General features: G+C 40.1%; 3 protein-coding genes across 6 annotated transcripts; all 3 read left to right on the forward strand.

Moving 5' to 3' along the window:
- The first annotated feature begins 3,050 nt into the window (after nt 1–3,050).
- LOC142242454 (uncharacterized) lies at nt 3,051–3,616 on the forward strand. 2 transcript variants are annotated; one of them, XM_075314028.1, is made up of 3 exons: nt 3,051–3,161; nt 3,218–3,326; nt 3,418–3,616. In XM_075314028.1, the coding sequence occupies exons 2-3, from the start codon at nt 3,251–3,253 to the stop codon at nt 3,567–3,569; spliced, it is 228 nt and encodes a 75-aa protein (XP_075170143.1). In that variant the 5' UTR covers nt 3,051–3,161; nt 3,218–3,250; the 3' UTR covers nt 3,570–3,616. The 2 variants fall into 2 exon arrangements, with proteins under 2 accessions (XP_075170143.1, XP_075170142.1); XM_075314027.1 differs by having other exon boundaries at nt 3,062–3,326.
- Nucleotides 3,617–6,489: 2,873 nt separating this feature from the next.
- LOC142242456 (uncharacterized) lies at nt 6,490–7,055 on the forward strand. 2 transcript variants are annotated; one of them, XM_075314030.1, is made up of 3 exons: nt 6,490–6,600; nt 6,657–6,765; nt 6,857–7,055. In XM_075314030.1, exons 2-3 carry the CDS (start codon nt 6,690–6,692, stop codon nt 7,006–7,008), a joined length of 228 nt encoding a protein of 75 aa, XP_075170145.1. In that variant the 5' UTR covers nt 6,490–6,600; nt 6,657–6,689; the 3' UTR covers nt 7,009–7,055. The 2 variants fall into 2 exon arrangements, with proteins under 2 accessions (XP_075170145.1, XP_075170144.1); XM_075314029.1 differs by having other exon boundaries at nt 6,501–6,765.
- Nucleotides 7,056–9,928: 2,873 nt separating this feature from the next.
- LOC142242453 (uncharacterized) lies at nt 9,929–10,494 on the forward strand. 2 transcript variants are annotated; one of them, XM_075314026.1, is made up of 3 exons: nt 9,929–10,039; nt 10,096–10,204; nt 10,296–10,494. In XM_075314026.1, exons 2-3 carry the CDS (start codon nt 10,129–10,131, stop codon nt 10,445–10,447), a joined length of 228 nt encoding a protein of 75 aa, XP_075170141.1. In that variant the 5' UTR covers nt 9,929–10,039; nt 10,096–10,128; the 3' UTR covers nt 10,448–10,494. The 2 variants fall into 2 exon arrangements, with proteins under 2 accessions (XP_075170141.1, XP_075170140.1); XM_075314025.1 differs by having other exon boundaries at nt 9,940–10,204.
- Nucleotides 10,495–15,111: the final 4,617 nt, after the last annotated feature.

Genomic DNA, 15,111 nt, shown 5'->3' on the forward strand with positions numbered 1-15,111 from the left:
TCTACCATGGAAGCCAGGAACGGACTTCGTTCAAAATTCCGCTAATGGGACATCAAAGTGGAGGTCAGTACCTACATTTTGATGTATGTCATGTGTTCCAACAGTGTTTTTGAACGAAGATATCCCTGATTGCAAGTTTTCCACTGGGGGGCAGAACATAGATTCTACCATGGAAGCCAGGAACGAACTTCGTTCAAAATTCCGCTAATGGGACATCAAAGTGAAGGTCAATACCTACATTTTGATGTATGCCATGAGTTCCAAGAGTGTTTTTGGACGAAGATATCCGTGATTCCAAGTTTTCCACTGGGGGGCAGAACATAGATTCTACCATGGAAGCCAGGAACGGACTTCGTTCAAAATTCCGCTAATGGGACATCAAAGTGGAGGTCATTACCTACATTTTGATGTACGCCATGTGCTCCAAGAGTGTTTTTGGACGAAGATATTCCGGTTTCCATTTGTGACACCTTGAAATCACATTGAGAATGTTTCTCAATGTGAAGGTTCAATTATTTTCAATAAAAATGCATTCATGAAGAAAACTTGGTAACAATGAAATTCGAAAGTTTTGGCAACTCCGGTGGATTGGTTTGTTGTCGTGCAAAATTTAGAATAATAAAATAATTTTATTTATTATTTTATTAAAAATGAAGATCTCACGGTACAGCACAAACACAAATGGTAAAAATATTAGAGTTTTTATTGTTCGCTATGTTGTACATCAAAATATTCCACAGTCATAGCGTTTTGGCGCCAAAACGTGAATTGGCATGCAAATTGAGAAAGAAGGGAACAACAGAATTCATTCAGGAATATGATTTATGGAGAAGGCAATCGCCGTGAACAAATTGGATGTGTTGGAGGTAGTATGGAAATTATTATCTGCACTCCTGATCGTTTAAATTGTACAAGCGAATGTTATTGACACAGCCACTATTACTTATCTATTTTTAGATGAAGCTCATCGTATTTTGGATATGGGTTTTGAACCTCAGATTCGGAAGATATCATTGGATATACGGCCCGATAAACAACCCGTAATGACAAGTGCTAGGAGTCCGACATTTTACCGACGGTTATTTGAACAATCCCATACCGGTGCGTGATGTATCATTGGATTTGGTCGAGCAAACAATCGAAATTGTTGAAGAGAATGGAAAATTCTATTTGGTAAAGATTTTTATTAAATATGTGGAAGCTTTAGCTGATGATTTGTCTAATGATTTAAAATTAGATGGTTTTCGCTATTGCAGATATTATCTGTGGTGAAGTGAACAGTCTTATGGCAACTGATATCGCCTCACGTGGCGGCCATAGAAGATATAACCCATGTCATCAATTTCCAGTTCCGAAATATCGAAGAATACAGTAACAGTGCTATATTTAGTTATAGAACTCGATCCGATTGGGGCATAGCATCGAAATTAATTCTTATACCTGAAGAAGCTGGTCAGGATATACCATCTGACTCCCGACCATGGCTGAACCTTTTGCTAAAACCAAAGAACGCTGTGCTGAAGAAGCACATAAATTTAATCGAATGCAATGTGGCAGAGTAGGCGTAAGTTATGGCGGTCGTAGTGGTAGTAAATAACATGGAAAATCTTCCAAACGACCTATGAATTAGCACAAACATTTTTATTGATTTTCTGTTGGATTCCATAAAAATCTATTACATATTCATTATTAACGTTAAAGGTGATTTTTTATTAAAATATGTATGTAGTAACATTTTTGCTGTTAAAGGTGGGTACTATGTTCGGTTTTCGAGTTGAAAATCATTTTATTTTCTCGATTTTTCCACTGGGGGGCTGAACATAGATTCTACCATGGAAGCCAGGAACGGACTTCGTTAAAAATTCCGCTAATGGGACATCAAAGTGGAGGTCAATACCTACATTTTGATGTATGCCATGAGTTCCAACAGTGTTTTTGGACGAAGATATCCCTGATTCCAACTTTTCCACTAGGGGGCAAGACAATGATTCTACCATGGAAGCGAGGAACGGACTTCGTTCAAAATTCCGCTAATGGGACATCAAAGTGGAGGTCGTTACCTACATTCTGATGTATGTCTTGAGTTCCAGCAGTGTTTTTGGACGAAGATATCCCTGATTCCAAGTTTTCCACTGGGGAACAGAACATAGATTCTACCATGGAAGCCAGGAACGGACTTCGTTCAAAATTCCGCTAATGGGACATCAAAGTGGAGGTCATTACCTACATTTTGATGTATGTCATGTGTTCCAACAGTGTTTTTGAACGAAGATATCCCTGATTGCAAGTTTTCCACTGGGGGGCAGAACATAGATTCTACCATGGAAGCCAGGAACGAACTTCGTTCAAAATTCCGCTAATGGGACATCAAAGTGAAGGTCAATACCTACATTTTGATGTATGCCATGAGTTCCAAGAGTGTTTTGGACGAAGATATCCGTGATTCCAAGTTTTCCACTGGGGGGCAGAACATAGATTCTACCATGGAAGCCAGGAACGGACTTCGTTCAAAATTCCGCTAATGGGACATCAAAGTGGAGGTCAGTACCTACATTTTGATGTATGTCATGTGTTCCAACAGTGTTTTTGAACGAAGATATCCCTGATTGCAAGTTTTCCACTGGGGGGCAGAACATAGATTCTACCATGGAAGCCAGGAACGAACTTCGTTCAAAATTCCGCTAATGGGACATCAAAGTGAAGGTCAATACCTACATTTTGATGTATGCCATGAGTTCCAAGAGTGTTTTTGGACGAAGATATCCGTGATTCCAAGTTTTCCACTGGGGGGCAGAACATAGATTCTACCATGGAAGCCAGGAACGGACTTCGTTCAAAATTCCGCTAATGGGACATCAAAGTGGAGGTCATTACCTACATTTTGATGTACGCCATGTGCTCCAAGAGTGTTTTTGGACGAAGATATTCCGGTTTCCATTTGTGACACCTTGAAATCACATTGAGAATGTTTCTCAATGTGAAGGTTCAATTATTTTCAATAAAAATGCATTCATGAAGAAAACTTGGTAACAATGAAATTCGAAAGTTTTGGCAACTCCGGTGGATTGGTTTGTTGTCGTGCAAAATTTAGAATAATAAAATAATTTTATTTATTATTTTATTAAAAATGAAGATCTCACGGTACAGCACAAACACAAATGGTAAAAATATTAGAGTTTTTATTGTTCGCTATGTTGTACATCAAAATATTCCACAGTCATAGCGTTTTGGCGCCAAAACGTGAATTGCCATGCAAATTGAGAATTCATTCAGGAATATGATTTATGGAGAAGGCAATCGCCGTGAACAAATTGGATGTGTTGGAGGTAGTATGGAAATTATTATCTGCACTCCTGATCGTTTAAATTGTACAAGCGAATGTTATTGACACAGCCACTATTACTTATCTATTTTTAGATGAAGCTCATCGTATTTTGGATATGGGTTTTGAACCTCAGATTCGGAAGATATCATTGGATATACCGCCCGATAAACAACCCGTAATGACAAGTGCTAGGAGTCCGACATTTTACCGACGGTTATTTGAACAATCCCATACCGGTGCGTGATGTATCATTGGATTTGGTCGAGCAAACAATCGAAATTGTTGAAGAGAATGGAAAATTCTATTTGGTAAAGATTTTTATTAAATATGTGGAAGCTTTAGCTGATGATTTGTCTAATGATTTAAAATTAGATGGTTTTCGCTATTGCAGATATTATCTGTGGTGAAGTGAACAATCTTATGGCAACTGATATCGCCTCACGTGGCGGCCATAGAAGATATAACCCATGTCATCAATTTCCAGTTCCGAAATATCGAAGAATACAGTAACAGTGCTATATTTAGTTATAGAACTCGATCCGATTGGGGCATAGCATCGAAATTAATTCTTATACCTGAAGAAGCTGGTCAGGATATACCATCTGACTCCCGACCATGGCTGAACCTTTTGCTAAAACCAAAGAACGCTGTGCTGAAGAAGCACATAAATTTAATCGAATGCAATGTGGCAGAGTAGGCGTAAGTTATGGCGGTCGTAGTGGTAGTAAATAACATGGAAAATCTTCCAAACGACCTATGAATTAGCACAAACATTTTTATTGATTTTCTGTTGGATTCCATAAAAATCTATTACATATTCATTATTAACGTTAAAGGTGATTTTTTATTAAAATATGTATGTAGTAACATTTTTGCTGTTAAAGGTGGGTACTATGTTCGGTTTTCGAGTTGAAAATCATTTTATTTTCTCGATTTTTCCACTGGGGGGCTGAACATAGATTCTACCATGGAAGCCAGGAACGGACTTCGTTAAAAATTCCGCTAATGGGACATCAAAGTGGAGGTCAATACCTACATTTTGATGTATGCCATGAGTTCCAACAGTGTTTTTGGACGAAGATATCCCTGATTCCAACTTTTCCACTAGGGGGCAAGACAATGATTCTACCATGGAAGCGAGGAACGGACTTCGTTCAAAATTCCGCTAATGGGACATCAAAGTGGAGGTCGTTACCTACATTCTGATGTATGTCTTGAGTTCCAGCAGTGTTTTTGGACGAAGATATCCCTGATTCCAAGTTTTCCACTGGGGAACAGAACATAGATTCTACCATGGAAGCCAGGAACGGACTTCGTTCAAAATTCCGCTAATGGGACATCAAAGTGGAGGTCATTACCTACATTTTGATGTATGTCATGTGTTCCAACAGTGTTTTTGAACGAAGATATCCCTGATTCCAAGTTTTCCACCGGGGGGCAGAACATAGATTCTACCATGGAAGCCAGGAACGGACTTCGTTCAAAATTCCGCTAATGGGACATCAAAGTAGAGGTCATTACCTACATTTTTATGTATGTCATGAGTTCCAACAGTGTTTTTGGACGAAGATATGCCTGATTCCAAGTTTTCCACTGGGGGGCAGAACATAGATTCTACCATGGAAGCCAGGAACGGACTTCGTTCAAAATTCCGCTAATGGGACATCAAAGTAGAGGTCATTACCTACATTCTGATGTATGTCATGAGTTCCAACAGTGTTTTTGGACGAAGATATGCCTGATTCCAAGTTTTCCACTGGGGTGCAGAACATAGATTCTACCATGGAAGCCAGGAACGGACTTCGTTCAAAATTCCGCTAATGGGACATCAAAGTGGAGGTGATTACCTACATTCTGATGTATGTCATGAGTTCCAACAGTGTTTTTGGACGAAGATATCCCTGATTGCAAGTTTTCCACTGGGGGGCAGAACATAGATTCTACCATGGAAGCCAGGAACGGACTTCGTTCAAAATTCCGCTAATGGGACATCAAAGTGGAGGTCAGTACCTACATTTTGATGTATGTCATGTGTTCCAACAGTGTTTTTGAACGAAGATATCCCTGATTGCAAGTTTTCCACTGGGGGGCAGAACATAGATTCTACCATGGAAGCCAGGAACGAACTTCGTTCAAAATTCCGCTAATGGGACATCAAAGTGAAGGTCAATACCTACATTTTGATGTATGCCATGAGTTCCAACAGTGTTTTTGAACGAAGATATCCCTTATTGCAAGTTTTCCACTGGGGGGGCAGAACATAGATTCTACCATGGAAGCCAGGAACGGACTTCGTTCAAAATTCCGCTAATGGGACATCAAAGTGGAGGTCAGTACCTACATTTTGATGTATGTCATGTGTTCCAACAGTGTTTTTGAACGAAGATATCCCTGATTGCAAGTTTTCCACTGGGGGGCAGAACATAGATTCTACCATGGAAGCCAGGAACGAACTTCGTTCAAAATTCCGCTAATGGGACATCAAAGTGAAGGTCAATACCTACATTTTGATGTATGCCATGAGTTCCAAGAGTGTTTTGGACGAAGATATCCGTGATTCCAAGTTTTCCACTGGGGGGCAGAACATAGATTCTACCATGGAAGCCAGGAACGGACTTCGTTCAAAATTCCGCTAATGGGACATCAAAGTGGAGGTCAGTACCTACATTTTGATGTATGTCATGTGTTCCAACAGTGTTTTTGAACGAAGATATCCCTGATTGCAAGTTTTCCACTGGGGGGCAGAACATAGATTCTACCATGGAAGCCAGGAACGAACTTCGTTCAAAATTCCGCTAATGGGACATCAAAGTGAAGGTCAATACCTACATTTTGATGTATGCCATGAGTTCCAAGAGTGTTTTTGGACGAAGATATCCGTGATTCCAAGTTTTCCACTGGGGGGCAGAACATAGATTCTACCATGGAAGCCAGGAACGGACTTCGTTCAAAATTCCGCTAATGGGACATCAAAGTGGAGGTCATTACCTACATTTTGATGTACGCCATGTGCTCCAAGAGTGTTTTTGGACGAAGATATTCCGGTTTCCATTTGTGACACCTTGAAATCACATTGAGAATGTTTCTCAATGTGAAGGTTCAATTATTTTCAATAAAAATGCATTCATGAAGAAAACTTGGTAACAATGAAATTCGAAAGTTTTGGCAACTCCGGTGGATTGGTTTGTTGTCGTGCAAAATTTAGAATAATAAAATAATTTTATTTATTATTTTATTAAAAATGAAGATCTCACGGTACAGCACAAACACAAATGGTAAAAATATTAGAGTTTTTATTGTTCGCTATGTTGTACATCAAAATATTCCACAGTCATAGCGTTTTGGCGCCAAAACGTGAATTGCCATGCAAATTGAGAATTCATTCAGGAATATGATTTATGGAGAAGGCAATCGCCGTGAACAAATTGGATGTGTTGGAGGTAGTATGGAAATTATTATCTGCACTCCTGATCGTTTAAATTGTACAAGCGAATGTTATTGACACAGCCACTATTACTTATCTATTTTTAGATGAAGCTCATCGTATTTTGGATATGGGTTTTGAACCTCAGATTCGGAAGATATCATTGGATATACCGCCCGATAAACAACCCGTAATGACAAGTGCTAGGAGTCCGACATTTTACCGACGGTTATTTGAACAATCCCATACCGGTGCGTGATGTATCATTGGATTTGGTCGAGCAAACAATCGAAATTGTTGAAGAGAATGGAAAATTCTATTTGGTAAAGATTTTTATTAAATATGTGGAAGCTTTAGCTGATGATTTGTCTAATGATTTAAAATTAGATGGTTTTCGCTATTGCAGATATTATCTGTGGTGAAGTGAACAATCTTATGGCAACTGATATCGCCTCACGTGGCGGCCATAGAAGATATAACCCATGTCATCAATTTCCAGTTCCGAAATATCGAAGAATACAGTAACAGTGCTATATTTAGTTATAGAACTCGATCCGATTGGGGCATAGCATCGAAATTAATTCTTATACCTGAAGAAGCTGGTCAGGATATACCATCTGACTCCCGACCATGGCTGAACCTTTTGCTAAAACCAAAGAACGCTGTGCTGAAGAAGCACATAAATTTAATCGAATGCAATGTGGCAGAGTAGGCGTAAGTTATGGCGGTCGTAGTGGTAGTAAATAACATGGAAAATCTTCCAAACGACCTATGAATTAGCACAAACATTTTTATTGATTTTCTGTTGGATTCCATAAAAATCTATTACATATTCATTATTAACGTTAAAGGTGATTTTTTATTAAAATATGTATGTAGTAACATTTTTGCTGTTAAAGGTGGGTACTATGTTCGGTTTTCGAGTTGAAAATCATTTTATTTTCTCGATTTTTCCACTGGGGGGCTGAACATAGATTCTACCATGGAAGCCAGGAACGGACTTCGTTAAAAATTCCGCTAATGGGACATCAAAGTGGAGGTCAATACCTACATTTTGATGTATGCCATGAGTTCCAACAGTGTTTTTGGACGAAGATATCCCTGATTCCAACTTTTCCACTAGGGGGCAAGACAATGATTCTACCATGGAAGCGAGGAACGGACTTCGTTCAAAATTCCGCTAATGGGACATCAAAGTGGAGGTCGTTACCTACATTCTGATGTATGTCTTGAGTTCCAGCAGTGTTTTTGGACGAAGATATCCCTGATTCCAAGTTTTCCACTGGGGAACAGAACATAGATTCTACCATGGAAGCCAGGAACGGACTTCGTTCAAAATTCCGCTAATGGGACATCAAAGTGGAGGTCATTACCTACATTTTGATGTATGTCATGTGTTCCAACAGTGTTTTTGAACGAAGATATCCCTGATTCCAAGTTTTCCACCGGGGGGCAGAACATAGATTCTACCATGGAAGCCAGGAACGGACTTCGTTCAAAATTCCGCTAATGGGACATCAAAGTAGAGGTCATTACCTACATTTTTATGTATGTCATGAGTTCCAACAGTGTTTTTGGACGAAGATATGCCTGATTCCAAGTTTTCCACTGGGGGGCAGAACATAGATTCTACCATGGAAGCCAGGAACGGACTTCGTTCAAAATTCCGCTAATGGGACATCAAAGTAGAGGTCATTACCTACATTCTGATGTATGTCATGAGTTCCAACAGTGTTTTTGGACGAAGATATGCCTGATTCCAAGTTTTCCACTGGGGTGCAGAACATAGATTCTACCATGGAAGCCAGGAACGGACTTCGTTCAAAATTCCGCTAATGGGACATCAAAGTGGAGGTGATTACCTACATTCTGATGTATGTCATGAGTTCCAACAGTGTTTTTGGACGAAGATATCCCTGATTGCAAGTTTTCCACTGGGGGGCAGAACATAGATTCTACCATGGAAGCCAGGAACGGACTTCGTTCAAAATTCCGCTAATGGGACATCAAAGTGGAGGTCAGTACCTACATTTTGATGTATGTCATGTGTTCCAACAGTGTTTTTGAACGAAGATATCCCTGATTGCAAGTTTTCCACTGGGGGGCAGAACATAGATTCTACCATGGAAGCCAGGAACGAACTTCGTTCAAAATTCCGCTAATGGGACATCAAAGTGAAGGTCAATACCTACATTTTGATGTATGCCATGAGTTCCAACAGTGTTTTTGAACGAAGATATCCCTTATTGCAAGTTTTCCACTGGGGGGGCAGAACATAGATTCTACCATGGAAGCCAGGAACGGACTTCGTTCAAAATTCCGCTAATGGGACATCAAAGTGGAGGTCAGTACCTACATTTTGATGTATGTCATGTGTTCCAACAGTGTTTTTGAACGAAGATATCCCTGATTGCAAGTTTTCCACTGGGGGGCAGAACATAGATTCTACCATGGAAGCCAGGAACGAACTTCGTTCAAAATTCCGCTAATGGGACATCAAAGTGAAGGTCAATACCTACATTTTGATGTATGCCATGAGTTCCAAGAGTGTTTTGGACGAAGATATCCGTGATTCCAAGTTTTCCACTGGGGGGCAGAACATAGATTCTACCATGGAAGCCAGGAACGGACTTCGTTCAAAATTCCGCTAATGGGACATCAAAGTGGAGGTCAGTACCTACATTTTGATGTATGTCATGTGTTCCAACAGTGTTTTTGAACGAAGATATCCCTGATTGCAAGTTTTCCACTGGGGGGCAGAACATAGATTCTACCATGGAAGCCAGGAACGAACTTCGTTCAAAATTCCGCTAATGGGACATCAAAGTGAAGGTCAATACCTACATTTTGATGTATGCCATGAGTTCCAAGAGTGTTTTTGGACGAAGATATCCGTGATTCCAAGTTTTCCACTGGGGGGCAGAACATAGATTCTACCATGGAAGCCAGGAACGGACTTCGTTCAAAATTCCGCTAATGGGACATCAAAGTGGAGGTCATTACCTACATTTTGATGTACGCCATGTGCTCCAAGAGTGTTTTTGGACGAAGATATTCCGGTTTCCATTTGTGACACCTTGAAATCACATTGAGAATGTTTCTCAATGTGAAGGTTCAATTATTTTCAATAAAAATGCATTCATGAAGAAAACTTGGTAACAATGAAATTCGAAAGTTTTGGCAACTCCGGTGGATTGGTTTGTTGTCGTGCAAAATTTAGAATAATAAAATAATTTTATTTATTATTTTATTAAAAATGAAGATCTCACGGTACAGCACAAACACAAATGGTAAAAATATTAGAGTTTTTATTGTTCGCTATGTTGTACATCAAAATATTCCACAGTCATAGCGTTTTGGCGCCAAAACGTGAATTGCCATGCAAATTGAGAATTCATTCAGGAATATGATTTATGGAGAAGGCAATCGCCGTGAACAAATTGGATGTGTTGGAGGTAGTATGGAAATTATTATCTGCACTCCTGATCGTTTAAATTGTACAAGCGAATGTTATTGACACAGCCACTATTACTTATCTATTTTTAGATGAAGCTCATCGTATTTTGGATATGGGTTTTGAACCTCAGATTCGGAAGATATCATTGGATATACCGCCCGATAAACAACCCGTAATGACAAGTGCTAGGAGTCCGACATTTTACCGACGGTTATTTGAACAATCCCATACCGGTGCGTGATGTATCATTGGATTTGGTCGAGCAAACAATCGAAATTGTTGAAGAGAATGGAAAATTCTATTTGGTAAAGATTTTTATTAAATATGTGGAAGCTTTAGCTGATGATTTGTCTAATGATTTAAAATTAGATGGTTTTCGCTATTGCAGATATTATCTGTGGTGAAGTGAACAATCTTATGGCAACTGATATCGCCTCACGTGGCGGCCATAGAAGATATAACCCATGTCATCAATTTCCAGTTCCGAAATATCGAAGAATACAGTAACAGTGCTATATTTAGTTATAGAACTCGATCCGATTGGGGCATAGCATCGAAATTAATTCTTATACCTGAAGAAGCTGGTCAGGATATACCATCTGACTCCCGACCATGGCTGAACCTTTTGCTAAAACCAAAGAACGCTGTGCTGAAGAAGCACATAAATTTAATCGAATGCAATGTGGCAGAGTAGGCGTAAGTTATGGCGGTCGTAGTGGTAGTAAATAACATGGAAAATCTTCCAAACGACCTATGAATTAGCACAAACATTTTTATTGATTTTCTGTTGGATTCCATAAAAATCTATTACATATTCATTATTAACGTTAAAGGTGATTTTTTATTAAAATATGTATGTAGTAACATTTTTGCTGTTAAAGGTGGGTACTATGTTCGGTTTTCGAGTTGAAAATCATTTTATTTTCTCGATTTTTCCACTGGGGGGCTGAACATAGATTCTACCATGGAAGCCAGGAACGGACTTCGTTAAAAATTCCGCTAATGGGACATCAAAGTGGAGGTCAATACCTACATTTTGATGTATGCCATGAGTTCCAACAGTGTTTTTGGACGAAGATATCCCTGATTCCAACTTTTCCACTAGGGGGCAAGACAATGATTCTACCATGGAAGCGAGGAACGGACTTCGTTCAAAATTCCGCTAATGGGACATCAAAGTGGAGGTCGTTACCTACATTCTGATGTATGTCTTGAGTTCCAGCAGTGTTTTTGGACGAAGATATCCCTGATTCCAAGTTTTCCACTGGGGAACAGAACATAGATTCTACCATGGAAGCCAGGAACGGACTTCGTTCAAAATTCCGCTAATGGGACATCAAAGTGGAGGTCATTACCTACATTTTGATGTATGTCATGTGTTCCAACAGTGTTTTTGAACGAAGATATCCCTGATTCCAAGTTTTCCACCGGGGGGCAGAACATAGATTCTACCATGGAAGCCAGGAACGGACTTCGTTCAAAATTCCGCTAATGGGACATCAAAGTAGAGGTCATTACCTACATTTTTATGTATGTCATGAGTTCCAACAGTGTTTTTGGACGAAGATATGCCTGATTCCAAGTTTTCCACTGGGGGGCAGAACATAGATTCTACCATGGAAGCCAGGAACGGACTTCGTTCAAAATTCCGCTAATGGGACATCAAAGTAGAGGTCATTACCTACATTCTGATGTATGTCATGAGTTCCAACAGTGTTTTTGGACGAAGATATGCCTGATTCCAAGTTTTCCACTGGGGTGCAGAACATAGATTCTACCATGGAAGCCAGGAACGGACTTCGTTCAAAATTCCGCTAATGGGACATCAAAGTGGAGGTGATTACCTACATTCTGATGTATGTCATGAGTTCCAACAGTGTTTTTGGACGAAGATATCCCTGATTGCAAGTTTTCCACTGGGGGGCAGAACATAGATTCTACCATGGAAGCCAGGAACGGACTTCGTTCAAAATTCCGCTAATGGGACATCAAAGTGGAGGTCAGTACCTACATTTTGATGTATGTCATGTGTTCCAACAGTGTTTTTGAACGAAGATATCCCTGATTGCAAGTTTTCCACTGGGGGGCAGAACATAGATTCTACCATGGAAGCCAGGAACGAACTTCGTTCAAAATTCCGCTAATGGGACATCAAAGTGAAGGTCAATACCTACATTTTGATGTATGCCATGAGTTCCAACAGTGTTTTTGAACGAAGATATCCCTTATTGCAAGTTTTCCACTGGGGGGGGCAGAACATAGATTCTACCATGGAAGCCAGGAACGGACTTCGTTCAAAATTCCGCTAATGGGACATCAAAGTGGAGGTCAGTACCTACATTTTGATGTATGTCATGTGTTCCAACAGTGTTTTTGAACGAAGATATCCCTGATTGCAAGTTTTCCACTGGGGGGCAGAACATAGATTCTACCATGGAAGCCAGGAACGAACTTCGTTCAAAATTCCGCTAATGGGACATCAAAGTGAAGGTCAATACCTACATTTTGATGTATGCCATGAGTTCCAAGAGTGTTTTGGACGAAGATATCCGTGATTCCAAGTTTTCCACTGGGGGGCAGAACATAGATTCTACCATGGAAGCCAGGAACGGACTTCGTTCAAAATTCCGCTAATGGGACATCAAAGTGGAGGTCATTACCTACATTTTGATGTACGCCATGTGCTCCAAGAGTGTTTTTGGACGAAGATATTCCGGTTTCCATTTGTGACACCTTGAAATCACATTGAGAATGTTTCTCAATGTGAAGGTTCAATTATTTTCAATAAAAATGCATTCATGAAGAAAACTTGGTAACAATGAAATTCGAAAGTTTTGGCAACTCCGGTGGATTGGTTTGTTGTCGTGCAAAATTTAGAATAATAAAATAATTTTATTTATTATTTTATTAAAAATGAAGATCTCACGGTACAGCACAAACACAAATGGTAAAAATATTAGAGTTTTTATTGTTCGCTATGTTGTACATCAAAATATTCCACAGTCATAGCGTTTTGGCGCCAAAACGTGAATTGGCATGCAAATTGAGAAAGAAGGGAACAACAGAATGGAAGCGAGGAACGGATTTCGTTCAAAATTCCGCTAATGGGACATCAAAGTGGAGGTCGTTACCTACATTCTGATGTATGTCATGAGTTCCAGCAGTGTTTTTGGACGAAGATATCCCTGATTCCATCAAAGTGGAGGTCAATACCTACATTTTGATGTATGCCATGAGTTCCAACAGTGTTTTTGGACGAAGATATCCCTGATTCCAACTTTTCCACTAGGGGGCAAGACAATGATTCTACCATGGAAGCGAGGAACGGACTTCGTTCAAAATTCCGCTAATGGGACATCAAAGTGGAGGTCGTTACCTACATTCTGATGTATGTCTTGAGTTCCAGCAGTGTTTTTGGACGAAGATATCCCTGATTCCAAGTTTTCCACTGGGGAACAGAACATAGATTCTACCATGGAAGCCAGGAACGGACTTCGTTCAAAATTCCGCTAATGGGACATCAAAGTGGAGGTCATTACCTACATTTTGATGTATGTCATGTGTTCCAACAGTGTTTTTGAACGAAGATATCCCTGATTCCAAGTTTTCCACCGGGGGGCAGAACATAGATTCTACCATGGAAGCCAGGAACGGACTTCGTTCAAAATTCCGCTAATGGGACATCAAAGTAGAGGTCATTACCTACATTTTTATGTATGTCATGAGTTCCAACAGTGTTTTTGGACGAAGATATGCCTGATTCCAAGTTTTCCACTGGGGGGCAGAACATAGATTCTACCATGGAAGCCAGGAACGGACTTCGTTCAAAATTCCGCTAATGGGACATCAAAGTAGAGGTCATTACCTACATTCTGATGTATGTCATGAGTTCCAACAGTGTTTTTGGACGAAGATATGCCTGATTCCAAGTTTTCCACTGGGGTGCAGAACATAGATTCTACCATGGAAGCCAGGAACGGACTTCGTTCAAAATTCCGCTAATGGGACATCAAAGTGGAGGTGATTACCTACATTCTGATGTATGTCATGAGTTCCAACAGTGTTTTTGGACGAAGATATCCCTGATTGCAAGTTTTCCACTGGGGGGCAGAACATAGATTCTACCATGGAAGCCAGGAACGGACTTCGTTCAAAATTCCGCTAATGGGACATCAAAGTAGAGGTCATTACCTACATTCTGATGTATGTCATGTGTTCCAACAGTGTTTTTGAACGAAGATATCCCTGATTGCAAGTTTTCCACTGGGGGGCAGAACATAGATTCTACCATGGAAGCCAGGAACGAACTTCGTTCAAAATTCCGCTAATGGGACATCAAAGTGAAGGTCAATACCTACATTTTGATGTATGCCATGAGTTCCAACAGTGTTTTTGAACGAAGATATCCCTTATTGCAAGTTTTCCAGTGGGGGGGCAGAACATAGATTCTACCATGGAAGCCAGGAACGGACTTCGTTCAAAATTCCGCTAATGGGACATCAAAGTGGAGGTCAGTACCTACATTTTGATGTATGTCATGTGTTCCAACAGTGTTTTTGAACGAAGATATCCCTGATTGCAAGTTTTCCACTGGGGGGCAGAACATAGATTCTACCATGGAAGCCAGGAACGAACTTCGTTCAAAATTCCGCTAATGGGACATCAAAGTGAAGGTCAATACCTACATTTTGATGTATGCCATGAGTTCCAAGAGTGTTTTGGACGAAGATATCCGTGATTCCAAGTTTTCCACTGGGGGGCAGAACATAGATTCTACCATGGAAGCCAGGAACGGACTTCGTTCAAAATTCCGCTAATGGGACATCAAAGTGGAGGTCATTACCTACATTTTGATGTACGCCATGTGCTCCAAGAGTGTTTTTGGACGAAGATATTCCGGTTTCC

The sequence above is a fragment of the Haematobia irritans genome, unplaced genomic scaffold (assembly GCF_050003625.1).
Source record: "Haematobia irritans isolate KBUSLIRL unplaced genomic scaffold, ASM5000362v1 scaffold_16, whole genome shotgun sequence".
NCBI classification, from domain to species: Eukaryota; Metazoa; Arthropoda; class Insecta; order Diptera; family Muscidae; genus Haematobia; species Haematobia irritans.